The sequence below is a fragment of the Astatotilapia calliptera genome, chromosome 7, assembly GCF_964374335.1.
Source record: "Astatotilapia calliptera chromosome 7, fAstCal68.1, whole genome shotgun sequence".
Classification (NCBI taxonomy): Eukaryota; Metazoa; Chordata; class Actinopteri; order Cichliformes; family Cichlidae; genus Astatotilapia; species Astatotilapia calliptera.
Genome location: NC_137428.1, coordinates 10,835,767 through 10,857,566, shown reverse-complemented (window position 1 = coordinate 10,857,566; position 21,800 = coordinate 10,835,767). Strand labels below are relative to the sequence as shown.

The window sequence follows — 21,800 nt, the reverse complement described above, 5'->3', positions numbered from 1 at the left end:
CCCCCGCCCCACTTCTGCCTCTTTACAGACATTTGCAGATGTGTGTGTGTTTGGAGCTGCAACATCAAAAAGTTGCCACAGACTGTTTGTGATGGAAAAATAGCTGCTAAATGGCTAAAACGATTTCTGCGCTCAGGATAAAATCAGTGTGAACTGCAAATGTAAACATGCCTTAAATGCCGCTCTGTATCAGAGCAGTTGGTACTTAAGCAGTGCAAGCATTTAAAATGTTGACAGCTGATGCCACAGGCAAAACTGTTTCTGACACCAGAAATCATGGCAGTTAACACCAATCTATACATAAATAAACGGATATACTAGGGTGAAGACAAATGAATAATCGGCTCAGATGACAGAGAAACCCCCCACTTCCCTCCCACACATACACACACATATACTGGAAGAGCAAATGGCCATCTGGCTGCTATTAAAAGCTAAACTTTTTATGTTGTTTCCTCATTAGTTCAATACTTTTTGCCAACAACACAGCGATAGGATAAAACGGGCATGGAAGAAGGGGATGAGATACATAAAACAGAAAAAGAAGAGATCAAAATGAAGAGGAAGAAAGCAGTGCATGTGATGCCACAGGGCATAAACAAACTGCTCACTGGCAAAGCTACGCAGTAAAATAAACTTCCCCTCAGAAAGCGCTTTAATATCCCAAAATGCTAAAAATATTGCTGCAGCTCAGACAACAGACAGACAGGGTTTGCCACTTTCCCGGTGTACAAAAGGCTTCAGACCGAGAAAATCTCAAGGCGCTGTTGTGTGAGCAGGACAAAATAATTCAGGAACAGGTTGTTCCCACTATCGGTTCAATCCATTTTTGTTCACCCTGGGAACAAAACTGCTGATGCAAACTATTTGAAAATAAGATAGAGTGGACAGCAGCATTTTTGAGGTCATACAATGGATATTTCATTGCTTCTTGACTTTCATTGCAACAAAAACAATGAGTATATATAGAATCCTGAATTGAAATCTGTAGGGAAATTCAATAAAATTTAACTTTCAATGAGAAAAAAAACTTTTTAGATATTATTTGGAGAAAAGTCAGCAAACATTTTAAGCAGTTTTAATCAGAACTCAGTGGTGCTTATTTAGTTTATACTTCAAAATCCCTTCTTAAATAAGATGACTGCCAAATGGTAAGAGAAGGACTTTGTTATAACTGGAACAGTCAAAGGAATCAAAAATGCAGGGAAGTCGACAAATATTGCATGCTATATGTAAGACAATAAGTCAGGTTATGTTAATGAATAATTCCACTTACCATCTTTGTCAGCTCTTCTGAAAATCTGTGAACAGAAAGCAAAACACTGACGTCAGTAAGAGTAATTGTGTTGCAGTAATTTGCATGAGGTATAAACAGGAACACTGGATCATTTCAATTCTAAACTATTTGCAAGTCAATGCAACAAATCAATTCAAAAACAATTTCTAAACTATGGTATTCAGTGGAAGCATTACACACAAAAGAGAACAGGGCCCAGTACTGAATCCTGAGGAATGCACTGGAATTTTCCTGAAAATTACTGAAATTGCTTTAAATTAATATCAAGGTCGAGGTCATTGTGAATTCAGAAAACTAATTTCTGGTCAAAAAATCATACAACAATGATGATGAAGGTCCAGACATATTTTTATAAAAAAAATTTATGAAAAAAGGAAATAAATCATTATTTTCATTGTAACAAAATTTTGAACAAAAACTTTTTTTTGGCCAGTCTTCAATGCTGTAATCTACGTGCAAAAGATAAGACTGGGACCATGATTTCCATTTGTTCAGCTAGTGAACAGATAACATTACACGAGTCTGGAAAAAATGAATGAAAACTAAAACTCTGCTGAATTGTGGAAACATAAACAAAAGCAGTTATTCTAAAGTGAGTAAGAGAATGACTAATTCTCTCTCTGGAGCAGAATCCAGACAGCGAATAACTGGCAATAGAAATAATCAGTCTACCATTCACTGTTTTGACTTTTACTTCCAACACGGCCCTTATAGGAGAGCTCTGCAGTCCATACACTGAATCCACACAAAGGCTGAATCTGGCACACAAACACACTTTGAAATAAAACGTATCTAAAACCAGATAAGGTGCAGTGGTGTGCGATAAGGGTTTGTTAAGAGCCGCACAAGTGAAAAGTTTATTAGTGCGTAAGAAGATGAAAACATGCAGACACACAAAACGAAGTCACTGATCTGTAGCTGATTGATGATTACTTGCTGTGTGTTTGTGCATCACAATTTATAGCTTGAGTGAAAGCTCCTTCCCTATGTCAGGACTGGTACTCTCATCAGCGTTTCAGAGTGCGATATGAAGCGATCATACTGAGGAGTGCCAGAATTCAGCACAGCGACGAATTGAAAAACACAGAGGGAGATGCGGTGAGGGAGGCACAATGAAATAAGGCAGGCAAGACAGAAAAGAAGAAGACAGTATTAATAATTCCGACTGTGAGAAACATAACCAAATTTTTAAGGCACGTTTTGTTAGAAACTATAACTACTAAAACATACGGAAGGAAAAGAAAGTGATTCTGTAGGAGGAAAGTGCTTTTACTGGGAGAATAGGGACTCATTTTCAAAAGTATCCACAGCGGCTAAGAGAGACAAGAAAAGATAGATGTTAAAAGGACGTGTTATGTTCATTTCCAGCTTCATATCTTTATTCTTGACTCTGCAGTAGTTGCAACTGCATGCACAATTGGGGTTTTTTTAATCCTCTTTTTAAAAATTTAATTCTAGCCTAAAGCTCCCGTGTTCAAACACTCACTAAAATAAAATGAATAGCTTTCTTTTGAATGGCTGCCCCTTAGAAATAAAAGATTGTTGGAGACTGTGCTCACAGCAAGATTTATATCCCTCAAATGAACAAATCAGGGATGGAAGCTCTCACTGATATCATATGGACCTGGGAGTAGAAAAAACTGAGTTTTCAGGGAGATCTGAAGCCTGCTTTTGGATTACAGTGATTAGTTGCCCATAATCTGACCTCGTGATATAAAATTTTTTTGGCCATGTTTAATCTTAACTTACACCATGCATTATGTGGATGGGATTTGAATGTGTGAAGTAGGCATATTTCTTTTAATCACATTTGAGAACAGAACTGCAGAAATATTTATAAATGGTCTTCTGCAATAACCTTTGCAACTGCCAGGAAAGTTCTAGACTTACTTCATACTTTCCCCAATAACGCTTTGTGTAAATGTCAAAAGAAAGATTTCACTGTTTAAATCAGAATCTATTAAAATGGATGAGCAACCATTTTGATTTCTTCATGGTCTGGCTATTTTTGAAGCAAAAAATGACAGCCGTTCTCTGTTTCCTGGTGCTATAATGCGAGGATTTTATGCTTTTCCTTATCATATTTAGCATATTTTCTCACATTAGTTGAAATAAATGTTAATCAATCCATTATATGATTTGTAGACTTAGCGGAACAAATAATGAGTTTACAGTTAGTTGCAGCCTTAATTTTAAAGGAATCTAAATAGTGTGGTCAATAATCATGAATGCAATTTGAAAACTTGAGAAAAGGTCCCACTTTTTAGTGCACAAACTGATATATATTGCACTTACAAGCATGAGGCATGTTAAACTCTAAATAAGTGGTGCATTCACACAGCATTTGCAGCCATCTCAACAGGCCAAAGAGAAAATCATTAACTGCTGAGACGAGTGGCGTTCCAAATGACAAGCTGCTCTGCATTGTTCTGCTTTCCGGCTGCACCCTGGGGTGCACTCAACTCCACAGAAAAAGAGCCAACTCTGGAGCTACTGGAAACAAACAAGCTTGGAGAGGAGGCAAAGTGTTGCGATGAAGAGGCGGTGTGTGCGTGCGCGTTTGTGTGTTTTTGTAAAGAGTCGTAACAGAAACACAGAGTGAGAAGAAAACGAGCGACAGCAGAGGAGAGAAGATCCGGCAAAATAGAAAAAGAAGACAGAGGCAGAGGAGAGTGTTGCATCCATCTCTAACCTTATCAAGAATGTAGGTTTCTGGGCAGGGGGAGGGGCAAGAAGGATATGGAGGAAATTAGGTGAGGAGAGAAGGGAAGGAAAAGGAAGAGACAAAGGATGAAAGGAATTGAATGAATAGCGAGAAAGGTACAGTGGGGTTAAGATGCAGGCGAAGACTTGAACAGTAAAGGAAAAACAAGCAGGCTGAGGATCTAATGAGGGAAGCGCTGACCGCAGGCACATGCGCACGTGCAGAGCAATCACTCAAACCTCTTTGGTCTCGACTTGTTCACCACAATAATAACTCTGGAGTCAATAATATTGGAAAATGAAGAAACGATTAACATTTCAAAGTTGAAGACGTTGCAGAGGACTCAAGAGAAAATGCCAGAATGAGTTCATAGCTGATATCAGGAAGTCAGCCACTCTGAGAGAGTATGGCACATTTCTAACAGGGAGTGAGAGGGTGGAAAAAACAACAATCCAACAGGACCTTTAATCAGAAAATGAAATATGAACACATACATGCATATACAATGAAAACAAAGCTCTCCTCAAATATAGATATGACTGCAGCACAGTTTTATTGTTTGCTTGTTCACTTACAAACACTTTTACTGTAACATCTGTCTTAGCGGACAGTTGCTTGGCTCAAACTCAGCAAACTAGGTTACACCCCTCACAACATCCTTTACACACAAACACAGACAGAATGAGTTTACTAGGGTTCTAGGATACATTGGTGTACTGGTCTTGATCATAATTAGTTTTCCATGGACCCCCTTCTTTACCACCCTATCAGATTATTTAGGTCTGGGTCAGGATTTTGCAGAAGCTGAACTACTTTCTCTCTTTTTTTTTTTACCCTAATAAAGCAGCATCATCAGATCTCCTGGGGAAACATTTACAGCCGCCAAGATGAAAAGTAACCCAATAGTATTGATGAGTTGACCCAAATCAGCACTGCGCTAAGTGCCACTTTTAATGCAGGAAGGCTGCTCAGTTATTAGCTGTCTGATAACAGAAAGGTATTACATCAGGAGTGAGAATACTAAGCAGTGGCTGTAAGGAATGGATCAATAACAATATGGTAGTAAGACTTTCTCATGAATAATTAAATAGCAGTCATAAAATTGGTGTGAGCGTAGCTACTGCACGTTGGACTGACAGTAAAGCCAGGAGTAAAAGTAAAGCTGCCTCTCGACTATAAATGCATGACTTTTATTGGTGATGAAGAGGTGAACAAAGACGCATAAGAGAATATTGCTTAATAAGATGCAATAAAAGTACAGTGAATTTTTTGGATGGGTCATTCAGGAAAGATATGGAAACTGAGCTCAGCGCGTTGAGGCTGCTCCCGGGCTTCCACATTCATCACCAAAGTGTCAAATCTTCCGCCTACTCTACCAAGCCACGAGTATCTGCGCGTAAGTGCGCACTGCACCGGTCCGTACGCGCTGGATGTCTTCATACCCAGCAACCACCCGCCCTGCACCCGCCAAACCGGTGCATTTCCATACTCACATCCAAAATAACGGAGATGCCTCTCCGCGGTTCCGGAGCGAAGAACTGCTCCTGAGCCACGGCCACCTCCTCCTTACTGGAGGCGTACTCCCGGCTGGAGATGTTCTTGTTGTCGCTCATTTTGGTGACGATCCAGCGGACGAGCCCGTCGATTCCACCGGGCTGGGCGCCGCTGTTTCCGGACTGCGCTGCCGTTGCGGACTCGCTGTCCTGACCGGCTACGGGGTTCGGCTGCTCGCGGCTTTCTTGGGCTCGAAGTTTGGCTTGTTCTTTGTTCAGCAGTTTGTGGACTCCGTCCCTACAGTAGCGCGCTGCCTGCTCACACATCCTTTTGCTGCGGAGCGCTCATGCTGCGCTCTATGGGGGGAGAGAGAACCCCCACCCCCACCCCAGCTCCCCTCTTACATCACAGCACCCACCCCAAATCACATCCACCCCTACAGAGCTACCCTATCTACCCATACGTGCTTGTAGGCGCTGATATTTAACAGCTTTGGAGATTTAAGTGAGTTTATTACACTTTTTATTTTAGTGTTATTATCAACGCTTTCGTATTTACAAGTGCTAAAATATCTCGCCTCCACTGCTAATACTTTTCTTACAGTGTAAAAACACGGGACTATTTTTTCATGGTGTTGTAAAATAGCAAAGTTGCAGATCACTTTGAACTATCTGAATCTGACTGGAGATCGTGGCACAGTTTATTCCTTCCACAGTGACAACAGGAGGTGTGGGCCATCAGTTATGTGTGGCAATGGGTGGATCAGAGGATTTTCCTCATGGAGTAAAAAGAAGTCATTAGCGGATCAGTGTTATGTGACAGCTCTAACCTTTGGTAATGAGCGACTCCCCCAGCTTTGCCCTTTCCGCTGTACTGTTGTCTTCCCCGTAATGTACCATGTGTTTAACAGCACGCAGGGCAGTCTGGATGAATTCAGTCACATTGCAAAGTTAACAAACAGGTTATCGCGATTACCACAAGGAAGTAAAGTCAGGTATGTTATACATCTTGCCCCATCGCTGGAACATAAGAAAGGGTCAATCACTTGACACGATTGCCCCCATGTGGTAAAAAATGTGCAGTGACGTGCGTGGGCAAGTTTTATATGCAGGATGTATTGAGTTAATTATTAAATATTAACCAACAGATTTGTGACAGCTAGTTATTTAAATCACGCAAATACACAACACATTCTGGCTTGAACATTTTGGCAATTAAATGAGTAACATTCTACAGAAAAATAACAAAACATATAAACATCCAGAAATTAAGGCCTAATTTCTTAAGTGCATTCATGTTTACATCTATAGTCAATCTCTCTGCATGTGCACATGTCTCTAAGATACCTTAATACCCTTCAGATAATAAACCCATGAGTAGGGCCTCCCGTGGCCCTCGGAGTGCCGACTGGAGATGATCAAGCTGTCTGACCATGGTCCTGGAGAGCCGTCTGGAGGAACCTCAAATGACACCAGGATTTTTTGGGTCTCTTCGAATTGAATGTTGCGACCTCTTTTGACAGTCAAATGGGAGTTGTCAGCCTAGACATGAGCAGGGTTCAAGTTACATCAAATCTGAATAAGAGACGTGTAAATGAAACATAAATTGAATCGAAACATTTTATAGATGCTGAAGATGTGAAAGCTGCATCTAAGACAAGCAGGAGCACAATTTGTCTAAACATAAGCCAGGTTGCACCACTCTGCACACTGCAATCTGTTCCAGGCTAAATTTAAATCATCTTGCTCCGTGTTGGCAATGCTGGCAATGAACTCAGTGTAAATATTTAAAGGAAATAAGCCTTAGTAAAGCATCCCTATTTTTAATAAGTGTATTGGCTGCCTGCAGGCTGTTTGTTTTAGAAGGTTGTAACCATCTTCAGCTTTGTTGATAAGACATTTTTAACTTTCCCTCTTTGTTCCGATTGTCTTATAGTGCCGACTTTTGTAAATTCTACTTGCTCTTTACCAGAAGAGAGAACGTGGTGGTCTGCAGGAACACATTCTTGAAGGGGATAATGACGTTCCCAGCGGCTTTGATGCTGAACAGGCTTTGAGGTTTGGGTGGGGAGACAGAACCCTTGTAGGGGAAAGATGTATTCACCACCAATTACTGAAGATAGCCTTAGCTGGCCTCTCATTTACCCCAGCTGATAAGGCTCGAAACAGACCTCCATACTGGCCTTTGAGCCTGAAGGGAAAACTGGTAATGCGCTGACATTCTTGTCTACAATAAAGGCCGGACGGTCAGTCTGTAGGACAGAGATAACACAAGGTGTTTCCATGAGAGCAAGTAAATCAACTTTTTGTGTTGACGAATTACAGAGAGCAGATAACAAGGAAGCCTCGGTGATGAATGCTGACACTGACCACATGTACAGTACTGTTGATAGAATAAATGTACAGAAAGGGAAGAAAGGGCTATTGTTTTTCCACTTTTTACCTTGCAGCAGTACTCGGTTGTGAAGCGTGAGTAATTGTTAAACATTACAGTGACAGAGTGGCTGCTGCCCAGCAAAGTATTGAAGTCTACAGATTGCTCTGGTGGTGGGGGAAGAGCTCTGAGTCGAAGTGGCCCAGCTCATTGCTGAACAAAGTCAGACGGGCAGTAGATTCACCTGGATGCAGAGGCATGTAATGAACAGCCAAAGAAACCTGTAAAGAAAAGACACACACACATTATGCCCGTAAGAGTCACACAGTTTTTTTTTAATGTGATGGCAGATGTACTCATTATCTACCTTGGATTGTCCTGGCACACTGGGCTGAAGTTGGACGATGATGCCACGACATTTACACTCAGTAGTAAGGCAGGCTGTCTGGGTCAGAGGGTTCTCTACTTCAATAGTGGCCAAGGGCACCTGACAAACAGGTCTCCCCAGCTTGATGGTGGACAGGACTCCTGGAGATGTTGCCTTTGAAGATAACGAGGTAGAACAAATACTCACCTGTCTCATCATTAATGAATGTCACCCAAGGATGAAGATAAAAGGATGATGTGAGAACAAGGCTAAAAAAAATAGTTATCCAAGTCTGGATGTGTATGCTTGAGTGAACCTTGGTGTTATACTGTCCCTCTGTGTATGTTAAAAAAAAAAAAACATGTCGTAGTCCCTCTTAGCATGGGCAGGGACATCAATAAACTTGATTTCCTTGAGGGACACTGTAGCATCTGGCTTGTCAGGCTTCATTGTCTCTAGACGAACAAGGAACCTGAGAACACAGATGAGGACACTCATGGCTCTGTTATACATCTGTTGCATAATTTGCCAGGAACTATGGATTTCTATATTAGCACCGAAAAAGCTTTGCTTAACTGGGATCCTTTCCTACACTTTACTTTTTATTTTCTACAAGAAAATTTCAACATGTAAAATTTTGTGTGTCCATCTCAGTTTAGACAACACAGTTGAAACTAGTTGGTGATTTAGCTGCTAAGGAGAGAGATATCACTTAAGAGCAGCTCAAGTGTATATAGTTCCCGACTAAGTGTTTACCCCTGGTGCCTAGAGAGCCAGTTGTGCACAGGGAGCAACACTGTGTGGTGAGTTTTAGCAGGTAGCTCATGCCCAATAGTGTTCTCTGCCACAGGAGGATCGGCAGCTCCCTGCAAGGTGTACAGCACGCCTGCCCCATCAGGAAAGGCAAAAAAGGCAGATCCCTGAGGCAAGAGAAAGGATAAACAGAGACTAATTAAATTGTTATAGTTACATAGATAGTGTTATTATCTGTAACCTTTTCGATATTAAAAAAGTATTAAATATACCCAGTTTTTCAAATAAATGATAGATTCTATTTAGATGATGGCTCTTCTACCTGGTGTGTTTTTTCCAGGAGCAGTCATAGTCATAGATCGGTAGAACTCCAATGCTTGCCCTCAATGACAGGTTTGATGGTGCAACACTGGATTGTGGGGTTGGGGACAGACAGGGTCTGTGTGTGGGAGCACTTACATTACAAGTAGTATTTGATATGGGAAGATAAACTCATTATATCATCTTGTTACATTGGATGTTGTCAGGGAGAGAAATCTGATCAAGCGTAGGGTTTTATCTCAAACACAGAAATTAATCTTTGCATTTATGATAAAATCAGATTGCCTGTAACTCATTCTCAAGATAACATAACATGAGAAATTTCCTAAAGCCTTTTCTCAGAACTACTCAGCTAATTGAAACTGACTAATAGTTTTTACAAATCCTTAAATCTGTCAGCAGCTGCTGCCTGTTCCAAATGAGCCGAATCAATGTCTCTCATTACCTGATGCTGGCCTCTAACCAGGCCCAAGTAGTCACAGTGCTGACAAGGCACCTTTTAGATTGTATTCCCTCTGGAAAAGCCTCAAAATCAATACCCAGATAACTAATCTTTTAGCTTTGCTGAGTGCAAAAAGCTTTCAGTTATGCTGTTGTATCTGTGATACATTCAGAATAAAATCATCATCAACTTAAAACAGCAAATATGTTATTGTTTTCATCATATTAGTCAACACTGTACTTTTCCCTTTGGCACAAATATAGTGCAGAATGGTGAAAAAAAGAGTCAAACCTCTTTGCTAGTGGAGGCCGCGATGCAGGAGCCAGTGACACAGAGGCAAAAGTCGTTTGGAAAGGGAACCTCCATTCCTGGACAGATATATACATTAGGTGGCATGATGCATAACTCTGCAGGAAAATCCTCTGTTTTCCACTTAAACCTGTTAAGGAAAAAAGCAAACAGGCAGAAATATATGCAGCTATAATATGTGAAGCATTGTGATAACTGCAGTAACACAATATTGATGTTTCTGAGTGAAGATGTGTTTGTCACTGCTGTCTAATCTTACTGGGCACCAGTGTCACCAGTATTCATCGTAACATTCTTCTTCCTGATCTGGGAACGTTGGGACTACAGCTCCAAAGTAGCTCTCTTCTAGCTGGACTTTGACATCCTGGTAGTTTTACATGAAATAAATTAAGACTATATGATATACAGAGCTAACATTCTTGCTTATAATATAGCATATGGCATATATAGCAAGTCCTACTTTGTTATAGTATTACTGTTAACATTCAGAATTCATTAGAACTTTTCTCTTTCTGTTTTAAAGGAACTGTGTAAAAACGTACTCCCGATTAGACTTTCGACTACATGATTACAGTATCCAGGGCTGGACTGGGACAAAAAAATCAGCCCGGGCATTTTGACTAGTGACCGGCCCACCATGGTATTATAGGAAAAGCCATAAAACCTTTATAATAAACTTAAACCTACACCATCCTCCCTATTCTGGTATTCTAAACAGTACTTAGCAAAAATATAAAACAACCTAATTTATAATTACATATACCTAACTAATAGGGTTGCCAACTCCCAGCAAAAAAAGAAAAGAAAAAAAATAGGGAACCACTCCCCCACCCTCTGCCTCAAGATGCTCAATTGACAAAACCAATTTTAATTTAATGCACGTATAAAACAAATGCACAGAAATCTATTATTTTTCTCCAGTTATTAAATAGATTCAACATCTTTCTTCAGCAGAATTGCAGACTTCATAGATGGTACCTTCCCAAAGGATAGAATACTATAACTTAGGGTATATACTAGACTTAATATTTACTGAATACAATAATGGATTTCTATACATTTTACATAATATGAAAACTTTGGTTGTAAGATTCAGATAATTATTTATTAAAAGCTAGACATTTTAAATGAGAATAAGAAAGAAAAGTATTTCTTTGTGCCCCCCTCTCCCTGTTAATGCCCTACCTGCCCCCCTGGCAAAACTTTGCTAGACCCGCCCCTGCACAGTTACCAGCTGTCAGCTACCTAAAAAAGGATCCTGGTGTTATTTGTCTCTCAGAAACAGTTCATAACTTCCCTTCAACTCGTTCATGTCACCTAAAAGGTAAACCTGTTTCTCCATCACCTGTTCAGCTCTGATGATTCAGTAAGGACATCTCCTGGTTTCATCTTCATGTTTCCCTCTCACCACATATACAAACCGACATCATGACCAGCAGCTTTACAGCTGTGGCTCCAGCAAACATCAGCTGATACTAGAAATTAATATTAAATAAATTCTAACAACAGCTGATCAAGCTTAAACGTGCTGCTGTTGTTTAGCGCGACATCCGCCGGTTTCCTCTTCCTGGCGCAGAGAGAAAAGCCGATCAGCTGATCATTGATCAGTTTCATGATTGAATTAGCAACTTTCTAGCTGAAGTCGTACGTGAGAAATCACGTTGCTTTTCACCTAAACTTTAAAGTTCGACTCTGGGCTGTAATTGGTCCAGCCCAGAGTCGATCATGACCAACTGGCCAATCCACCACTATTCATTTATACCGTTAAAAAAAAGAAAAGAAATAAAACCCCATCGGCCCATAAAAATGAAAAATCACGAGCGCCCACCGGGCAAGTGCCCGGTATGCCCGATGGCCAGTCCAGCCCTGACAGTATCTGTATTTAACAGGCTACCTGGCAGGAACCTTGGATGGTCAGCAGGGGGTGCAGGAGTCCTACAAACTTCAGCTCAGCAGTGAAGGGAGGAACGCGCTGATGAGGTGAGAAATGGATCTGAACAGCACATGAACCCCTGCTCAACTTCAGCGGCAGTTCACCTGCTGGACTGAAATATAGATCCTGGAAGACAGGGTGACATTAAGTGTTGCTTTAGTGTCCCACTGTTTATGTGTGCGTTGTCTGTGTTGTCTGTTTGCATACCTTTTGATTAACTGGTTTATCTGTGCTGAGCATCAGGGTGCACGAAGGCTACCAGAACCACCTGCTTTTCCCCCTTTTGACCCATTTTCAGAGGACCAAGTTTCACCTTCTTTTGCCTTGGATCCTCAACTTCCAGCTAGGACATAAAGATATCAAATACATATAGATTTTGATATATTTTAAAATCAAATTATGAAGTCAAATGGAGAGGCTCAGCAGAACATAATTAAGACAGTGAGGAAGGAGAAATCTAAAAGTACAACATCAATACAGTGATCCCGTGGAAAGCTTGATGGTATTAAAACTGTATGTTTCAGGTTACGCTTCATTCATATAAATATATGTTACAATATTACCCCAAAACTTCCCTCTTAACCCAGTTTCATTAGTGGTGCATATTCAACCAACGTTACTTACTATTGCACTCATGTAGTCTTTCTCCCCTTGATCTCGATGCCTTGGCCAAGTATGTCCACCTGTTTCGTGACACAGCTGTCTAAGGTGAAGGAGGGTTTCATGATACTGACGTGGCTCACTTATCTCCATTAAACCACCAGCCGACAAAACATCTGGCTGGAAGTTCATCTGAAGGACGTCAGTGTTCTTGAACTGGCACTGGAGGCTGAGGAGTGGGAAGGCCAGGAAGTTAGTTTTAGACTGTCAAAATTTTTGAGCTCATGTATTGTTAATACATCAAAAACTGAGACCGTTAATTACAACATTAATTAATTGGGATAAGAAACAGGAAATTGAAAGACTCTATTGTTTCTGGATCCTCCAGGTGACGTAGCTTCCCTGTTGTGGGAAGCTTGGGACAAGATTATGTGACAAGTAGCTGCAGCCACTGTGAAGTGCATCAGACATCAATTATTCAGTTACTGGAATCAACTGGAAAAAAATGTGAATGTGCATATGTTCCAATTTAACCACTATCCAAATGTCATGCATTGTGTTTGCTGCCCTCTATGAAAGGAATTAAAGACCAGGAGTCGGTCCAGTCAGAAAAGGTTACCAGCTAACAAGCCAGGCAAGAGTGTGAAAACAGCAGCATTTTGAAGAGCCTTTGCTTGAAGAATCTTTAAACTCTTTAACTGTATAATTTAATGAATGAATTGTCAAAAAGTGCTCATTTGAAAGTACCTAAAAACATATTTTTGGTCCTTTTTTGTTTGTTTCTTTGTTTGGTTGCTTGTTTTTTAATTAAACTGTCACAGTGAACTGCTAAATTTGAATTGACTGACACTGAAACAGGGGAAAACCAAAGACTGGACACACCCGGTGTGCCTTTCGTCTGTGCTCCTTAACAGAAGGAGCACATGCCAGGACAATAAAAGAAGTACTTCCCAAAACTGAACTTTGTAAAGGAGAATTTAAGACTGGGTACTACAGCCTTTTATATCAAAGGTAAATGTTGGCGCATGCTTCACCTAATGAGATAAACCAAGAGAGAGATGTGCATTACAAAGAACTGCTTAGAAAGAAGAATTTGATATTGTCACAAGTGACAGGTTCAAAATGTTTGCAGCTCAGCAAATCAGAAAATAAATCATTCAAAACTTAGTTCTACTAGATAATCTATTTTTAAGGTCTCACTTGAATATGGTAACGCGATTACAATAAAAATGATCACCTGAAGTGTAAGGTGTTTTCCTTTTTATTCTTTTCAATAGGTAAATAAGGGTATACTCCAGTAACATCACACTCTGCCAGTATGAATTTTTATTTTGGACTAAATAAATGTTGCTGTTCCTTTAAAGCACATTACCTCAGTAAAAATCCACACTAGCAAATGCTCTGGTGAAAAAAAAATAGCTTCAATGCTAGCTTGTTGTGGTTTTGTAACCAACTACTGCTGCAGTGCTCTGGGAACTGTTAGTTCTAAGTTCACTTCTATAATGAATCTTGAAAACTTGGACACCAGAAAATTAAAGGCGGATTGCTCTGAAATCCCCACCTGTGATGTGTCATGTGACTGTCATGTTTTAAGTTCGCATTTAAAGGAAGCTGACTATAAATGTGGCTATGTGCTCATTTCATTTGTTTCATTACAGTGTGCTGACCTTCCCAAAGTCCAGAATTTCTTGGTGGTTGGGGACAATGTTTTTGAGGCCCCCCCTCATAGTGAAACAATGTGACTTCTCTTCACCCTCGCATATCCTCACAGGAAAGTGTGAAGGACACTACTAATGGCAACCTGCACCAAAAATTTCACAACAAAATGCTATGAGGGAGAAAACAAAGCTATCTGTATATATGAAAGTATTTGAATTTAATTAGGTTCAGTGTCATTAACCTGTCTGTTGGGGGGGCACTGTGCCAGCCATGGGCCACAAAACACATTGATGAAGGAACCACAGAGAAATGCAATGGGTCTTCCTCTCCATTCACAAGACTGACGGCCTATTCCACTTTTTGTCCTTCACAAGCACATGAGTACAATTCAAAATAACTTACAGAGTTCAATAGAATCACTCTTCAAAATAAACGTAACCAATAAAAGTAAAATAAGAAAATACTAGGAGAGCACACTGATCCCTGCATAAAATAAGGTTTAGATTTATTATGTCTGTATGTGTGTGCGGGGCTCAACTATATTTACCAACAAGCAGTTCCCCAAAGGCAAGGTGAGGTCTGCCGAGATAGGTGAGTGGTTCTCTAGCAGTGCCCACACACTGGAAGGGAACAGACAGTGATGGGTTCTCAGTCACAAAAGTCCAGAATGACTCCACTGCATCCAGCTGCTCAGCAACATATTCAAAACACATCTGCAGACAAGGACAAAGCAGATATTCATACATGACTATCACTTCAAGAAAAAGATGAGGAAGAGGTGTGAGACGAATAAAGATGAAGAAGAGCAGAGGAGTTGTGACAGAAAAAAAAAGAAAAAAAAAAGAGAAATAAAAATTGACTAATACAGCATACTGTGTGAGATTGGGAGAGATACAGTATATTATTAGACACAGTCATTGCTGTAGGGACTGAAGCTGTTTCACTGTGCGAATTTCCATTTTTACTTGTCTAAGGAACTTGGAAAGAAAAGCGTCTGGACTTCTTTAAGTTGCTTGAAGACGTTTCACCTCTCATCCAAGAAGCTTCTTCAGTTCTAGGGTCAAATGGTTCTGTGAAAGGGAATAGGGTGAATCAGCTGTCTATGGTTGTATGGTATTTGGAGTTATAAGTATTTATATCTCATATGTGACCATTTCTAGGTGTTAGTTTGGCATTATATTATTAGGAAAATGAATATAGTGACTTTTGATCACATACAGTTTATGATTACTATGAAAAAGTATTTGAAAACTATACACCAGCCTGGTTCCATCATGTAAAATTTCAGTCTTTCAGTCTTCTACTTTTTTGATGGTTTACCTGTGGTGAAAAGCTGATATGAGGTCCACTAGGTGTCCACTCAAACCTCACCGCCTGGTTGCTGCTGTGGTTGGCCATTGCAAAACCTTCTTGGTATTTAAAGTTTACAGTCACCAAAACTCAGCACCTCATAATTACCTGTGAAAGATAATGTGGGCATTCATGAAAGGTTACAAGCTTCTGTTTTACTAGATTACAAGACTTACAGTTCAAACGATCTCTGTCCTCCCCTCTGCTCATACCTTCTTCATCATCTTTCTGATCCATGACCTGCTGATGTTTTCCAGAGAGACGATTTCCAAATAAGTGTCTCGTTTCACTTGTATTGTGGTATCGCTCCGCTGGTTGTCCTTCACTTGCAGTGAAATTTTCACCTTGACACTCAGGTGTCTGTCAGAGCAGAAGGTGATCTGGAACTCCACCTGTTCATTAACATTCAGCGTCAGGTTGGCTCTTTGCACCACATTATGCGCTGGAGAGGAAAAATGTCAAAAATAAGAAATCGCTGTGTTTATTGTGCAACATAAAAATGGAATATTGTTTTAAAACTCAAGCCAAATGATAGGCTAAAGATAGATTCAAGTATATTTTCCATGCAATAATAGAAGTGGAAAAAAACAGAAGAAACCAAGTCAACATCAATATATTAAAATAACTTAGGTGTCAGTAAAGAAAGTATACTGGTTTAAAGTGTACAAGTGAACACTGGAATATGATGAGGCTAATTAAGAGTTTTTGTACTCTAATGATATTGTCTCCAAATTTCAGTCAGGCTTCAGGAAAAAACACAGTACTAACACTGCCACTATGAAAGTGATAAATGATATTATTGTGGCACTTGATAAGAAATTGTACTGTGCGTCACTCTTTATTGACCTCTCAAAAGCTTTTGACACTGTTGATCATGCAGTCCTAAAAAACAGACTGCTCAGCCTTGGATTGTCAGAACATGCATTAGCGTGGTTCTCAAATTATCTGAAAAATAGAACCCAGTGCATTAAACTTGAAGGTCTTTGTTCTAAATTTGTTGCTGTCCACAAGGGGGTGCCACAGGGCTCAGTTTTGGGTCCCCTTCTGTTCCTTTTATATATCAATGACTTGGGTCAAAATGTCTCAGACACAAATTTGCATTTTTATGCTGACGACACAGTTATTTACTGTTATGGATCATCTCTTGCTCAGGCCATTGAAACTTTACAGAAAGCCTTTGTTGCTTTCCAGCATTCACTTATTCAGCTAAAATTAGTTCTCAATGCTGACAAGACTAAGCTAATGTTGTTTTCCAAGTCAAAGAAGGTCCCGGAGCCTATTCCAGTGGTGTCCACCCTTGAAGGAAATGTCATAGAGATAGTTCATGAATATAAATACCTTGGTGTCTGGATTGATGACTCCTTCACCTTTAAACCACATATAGAGAGACTAGTAAAGAAACTGAGACTTAAACTTCGTTTTTTCTTCCGTAATAAACAGTGCTTTTCTTTTGCAGTAAAAAAACGTCTTGTCACTGCAACCTTTTTATCTGTGTTAGATTATGGTGACATTCTGTATATGAACGCTTCTTCTTCATGTCTTCTAATGTTGGACACGATGTATCATGCTTCCTTGAGGTTTATTACCAATTGTAAATACCTGACCCATCACTGTGATTTGTACTTAAGAGTAAAATGGCCTTCTTTGGCCATTAGAAGACAGGGGCATTGGTACACTTTTATTTACAAAGCTATGCTTGGATTGCTGCCTCCTTATATTTGTACTTTGGTCACAAGGACAAATAGTGGTTCTTACTCCTTGCGCTCAAATGATCAGCTGCTGTTGTCTGTTCCCCTTGTCCGCACAGAGCTGGGTAAGAAAGCCTTTGTCCACTCTGCGCCTTTTTCATGGAACATGTTACAGAAAGACTGGAAACTAACTGAATTGTTGTCTTTAAATGTTTTTAAAACTAAACTCAAAGGCCTACAGGCTGCCTCAATAATGTGTAATTGTTTTGTGTAATTTTAACTTTGTTTGTTCGTATGTATTTGTCTTGAAATGTGCTGCCTCTTGACCAGGACTCCCTTGAAAAAGAGGTCTTTGATCTCAACGGGACATTCCTGGTTAAATAAAGGTTAAATAAAATAAAAATAAAATTAATTACTATTATAGGTTTTTCACATAGAAAGGCTTACCCACTAGTTTTCAGTGCATTTGTTGAACTAAAATAAGATTAAATTTGATCTAAAGTGTTGCAAATAGTTCAGTTCAGATCACCATTAGATGATACTGAGCAGGCAAACTTCACGGTCTAAAATGTTGGTGATTCAGTGAACAGGGTTGTATTAAAACTGTTTCAGCTTTGTTTTCAGAAAGCCAAAGTAAAATGACTGTAAAAACACACGGTTTTCATAGGCTGGCTTCTTTACTGTGCTGTTGCTACTCTGAATAATGTACCACAGTGAACAGGCCTTAATTCTGAACCTCAGTAATAACACTAACAATACTTAATGGGAAGGGAACAAGGCACAAATTAAAGTAATATTAACCTCTTTATTTGTGCATGAGCTCCTATTAATTAATTAAATGAAGAGGAGATGCAGTTTATTGTAGGCAGATTCGAGCTTTACCTGAGGGAAGCTGTGTGGAGTTAATGGAGATGTTATTACTCCCAAGACCAGCTTTGAGGTTGAACACACCATGTTTATCCAGCATGTCAATCTGGACCTACACACAATTTCAGAAAGTACATTTATTCACAAAAGTCTACCAAGCCTGTGTTACGCTCATGAGTGTGTTGTAAAGATTTCATGTATTTATATCTTGGTTTTCTTGTATTTAAAGCAAGTAAACAGATAAAAAAAAATTGTAAGAACTGAACTCATCTCATCTCACCTCACCTCGCACATTTCCATTATTTAACCTTCCTGCCTTCTTGGGACCTTTTTGTGCCACTGCTATGTGTTAAATGGCTGCCATTTCCACTGTGTTCAGTGGAATATAACCAAACTTGCCACAGGATAGTTTTTACCTGTCAATGTTAATATTCCAGTGTGAATTCCTTAAATCAGCCTAAAATGGCTGAGCAGCAGAAATCCCCACACCCATCACCCTGGGGACCATTTTCTGCCCATTGACTTCCATTATAAACGCTATTTTTCAACCCCAAATTATCATCATATGATTTTATTTTTTCTTCTTTTCTTGGATGTCAATGAAGACTCAGGGCCTTGAAGTTTTAATTTTTAAATTGCAAAAAAAATGCAAAAAAAATAATGGCAGGTCAAAATGTATGTTGGTGCCAATCTTTGGTCCATCTAAAGGCCTACTTATAATGACAATCACATATTACTTCAACTGGTTTTTTGTGGAAATATTTAGTTTCGTTTTTTGGTTTTTGGGGCTTATAACACAGGGCGCTCATGTAATAACACTGGGATTTGAAGGGTTAAAACAACGAAAATATAATTAAAACTTTACATGAATATTTCAGGGAGAAGTAGTTTTACAAGGTTGGCTAATTTAAAGTGGAATAAAATATGGATATATGGTCTTTTTATGGCGTGGCTGAGAATGGTCCCTAGGGTGATGGGTGTGAGTTTTTTAAAGGATGGCAGGAGGGTTAACAGCACCAGAGACAGTGTATGTCTACACCCAACAAGTACCCAGCCTGAAGTGCAACACTGGGCCTCCTTCAGTGTTCCTCAGAGCTGGCCGTACCGCACAAACACTGGTGCCTTATCCTAGAAGCTCAAACTGCAGCACCCTGTTCCTAATGGTGGGTGTCATTCTGAATGCAGCAGAGTAAAGAAAGCATGAAGTCAGCAGGAGCAAACAAGAGATGCTACTACTAAGTAAGAGAGTGCCAAGAGAGGTGACTATCCATAGGAAGAGTAAAGACAACACCACAGTAGCAGTCACATAGTTGTTTACCTGCTACTTTCCTCCACTTGGGCCTCAAACACAGCACAGTGCTGTGTTTGAGGTGTGAAGGTAACAACAGCAAAGGCGTACCACTGGCTGGGAAAGCTCAGTGTTGTTGTAGGCATATCACACACCTCGATTTGTCCAATTAACTAAAAAATACATTATCTTTTAGATGATTTGATCACATTTCTTTATACTGTACCACAATGAGAGATAGTCCTGTAAACATTTATCCATGAGACTTTAAATGCCTCACCTTGGGCCCAACACTTTTGATGGCTAAGATGAGCACACAGGGAAACTTGCTGCTGTTGGCGAGTTTGAAGCAAGCTTGGCTGGTTTGAATTTTGTTGAAGGTAAATTTGTTTTCATCCTGTACAAAGATGGATTCAGCATTGCAAAACTGCTCAGAGGAAAGCTGGCTACTTCTGGGGCACAGATGGTTTTCCTCAAGGATGGAGGCCATGTCTAACACTATGCCTGGAAACAAAAAGCGAAAACAGAGATAAATTATCCGTTAAAGCAACAGTAGTCAAAGAGCAATGAGCTTAAATTCATTGACAAATACCATTTTCATTCACTTTTACTTTTGATGTAGAGCCCTTTAAATCCGCCTGCAGTGAGCATAGAACTGACTCTGGTCAAGTTCACCAATCAATTGAGAATTGATTGGTGAAAATGTTTGGTTACCAGGCTAACAGTGGTTCCTTGAAAAATGAGCACTGTGTTGTCAGAAGGAATTTGCATATTTTAATGAGACACTGAGGAAGCTTTCAATGAGAACAAAAATAACAAAATTAATCTAATTTAATGTCAAACAGCACAATCAGTGGATGGACTGTTTGCTTGGTGAAAAAAAGAGAAAAAGGAAACACCAAAGACAGTTTTGGTGTTTAAATATTTATATTATAAATATTTTACAAAACAATTAGAAAATATAATATATAAATATTTTTGTGATCAGATTCACAGACCTTTTCAAAGCACACTTTGATTTGATAGTCATTAACAGGAACTATGGGGTTGAAACCAATTATATTAATCGTGGCTCAGTTTCTGTAATTACAGTTATTGTTTTTTCTAATATATCTCAAAATCACTTTTTCTTTTTGTCCCTTGTTCTGCTGTAACAAGCGTGGGATTAAATAAAGACCTGCGTGTGATGCTGTGAAATAGTGTTTCTCAGAGGTGGGACCAAGTCATTGTTTTGCAAGTCTCAAGTAAGTCTCAAGTCTTTATCCTCAAGTCTCAAGTCAGGCAAGTCAGAGTCGAGTCTCAAGTCACTGGTGTAAAAGTCCGAGTCAAGTCTCAAGTCTGAAACTTTGAATTTCAAGTCCTTTCGAGTCTTTAAAAAAAAAAAAAAAAAGCATGTTGCAGTTATGCTAAATGTAAATATTAGACCATGTAATTTTAAAATCTGTGTTTTTCTCAACACATGACAAAATAGTGAACTTAGAAAATATACACAAATTGTAAAATTGCACCTCTTTAAAATGCAGCTCAATTAAACCTAGCTCCAAGAATAATTTTCACCGACGGTTCTGAGATAAGCTGCATGTTATTCTTGGATGCGGTTGTAGGACCAGCTTTAAAATCGCATGACAAAAATATCATACATATTAAAAAAAACTGCATCACCAACGTAGCCTGGACAACATTTGCTAGTTAGATGAAGTCAGCTATCTCATCTTAGCATATTTATATGCATATTTATAATCATACGGTTCTTGGAGTGAGTGCATACACTCATGAAGTTTAGTAACTTCAGGTCACTGCAACAAGCCCAGGTACAGTTTACCGCCGGATGGGTGCAGGACCTTGAAATGCACCGTGTAGAACGAAAGACCATCGTACATATCATAAGTTTACCAGTCTCACAAATTGTCGTCATAAATACACATTCCTTAACCGTTTATTAATAGGACCTTTGAGCTCAACGGTAATTAATTAGTAGTGGAAATAATTTCTGGTAGCATCACAGAAATGTAGCAGTGACAATAATATTGTATGCTGTAATAGTACTGGGCAATTAGTGATACAAAAAACCTGTTTTATCCTGTGAATAAAAGTATGTGTTTTTGTCAATGTACCATAATAACAGAAGCGAAACGCAATATTGTGTCAGGACAATTCACTATTTATGCACAATAAATAAAGGAGCATAGCGCGACAATTTCTGTTCAGCGCCAGACTTGCTTGGAACCTATATCACCAATTATGTTAAGAAAAATGACGCATTAACTACAACAGCAGACTGACCTTTGTGTAAATGCTTGGAGCAGACTAACCTGTGAGCTGGAGTGTTCTGGGACGTTATATTTGGTCTTAGAA

At 39.5% G+C, this 21,800-nt stretch overlaps 2 protein-coding genes across 3 annotated transcripts in view; both read right to left on the bottom strand.

Annotated features, from left to right (window-relative positions):
* The window catches only part of necab2 (N-terminal EF-hand calcium binding protein 2), a 149,198-nt gene extending 143,318 nt beyond the window's left edge, over positions 1-5,880 (bottom strand). For both annotated transcript variants that reach the window (XM_026172965.2, XM_080303435.1), the window contains exons 1-2: positions 5,495-5,880; positions 1,277-1,301 (exon numbers count right to left, since the gene is read on the bottom strand). In XM_026172965.2, the coding sequence (XP_026028750.1) occupies positions 1,277-1,301; positions 5,495-5,821 (352 nt within the window). In that variant the 5' untranslated portion in view covers positions 5,822-5,880. The remainder of the gene's footprint in view (positions 1-1,276; positions 1,302-5,494) is intronic.
* An 843-nt stretch (positions 5,881-6,723) lies between these two features.
* hydin (HYDIN axonemal central pair apparatus protein) overlaps positions 6,724-21,800 on the bottom strand; it is a 78,108-nt gene continuing 63,031 nt past the window's right edge. The window contains 36 exon segments of the mRNA XM_080304711.1: positions 6,724-7,036; positions 7,464-7,541; positions 7,543-7,746; positions 7,938-8,062; positions 8,065-8,149; positions 8,236-8,412; positions 8,414-8,468; positions 8,553-8,584; positions 8,587-8,707; positions 8,992-9,162; positions 9,319-9,355; positions 9,358-9,442; positions 10,043-10,190; positions 10,320-10,378; positions 10,380-10,424; positions 11,955-12,119; positions 12,201-12,246; positions 12,248-12,336; positions 12,626-12,707; positions 12,709-12,857; positions 13,966-14,154; positions 14,261-14,357; positions 14,359-14,397; positions 14,499-14,537; positions 14,539-14,617; positions 14,800-15,163; positions 15,573-15,678; positions 15,680-15,710; positions 15,815-15,838; positions 15,841-16,044; positions 18,173-18,269; positions 18,438-18,465; positions 19,170-19,207; positions 19,209-19,332; positions 19,476-19,618; positions 19,726-19,968. Of these exon segments, the coding sequence (XP_080160837.1) occupies positions 6,833-7,036; positions 7,464-7,541; positions 7,543-7,746; positions 7,938-8,062; positions 8,065-8,149; positions 8,236-8,412; positions 8,414-8,468; positions 8,553-8,584; positions 8,587-8,707; positions 8,992-9,162; positions 9,319-9,355; positions 9,358-9,442; positions 10,043-10,190; positions 10,320-10,378; positions 10,380-10,424; positions 11,955-12,119; positions 12,201-12,246; positions 12,248-12,336; positions 12,626-12,707; positions 12,709-12,857; positions 13,966-14,154; positions 14,261-14,357; positions 14,359-14,397; positions 14,499-14,537; positions 14,539-14,617; positions 14,800-15,163; positions 15,573-15,678; positions 15,680-15,710; positions 15,815-15,838; positions 15,841-16,044; positions 18,173-18,269; positions 18,438-18,465; positions 19,170-19,207; positions 19,209-19,332; positions 19,476-19,618; positions 19,726-19,968 (4,002 nt within the window). The 3' untranslated portion in view covers positions 6,724-6,832.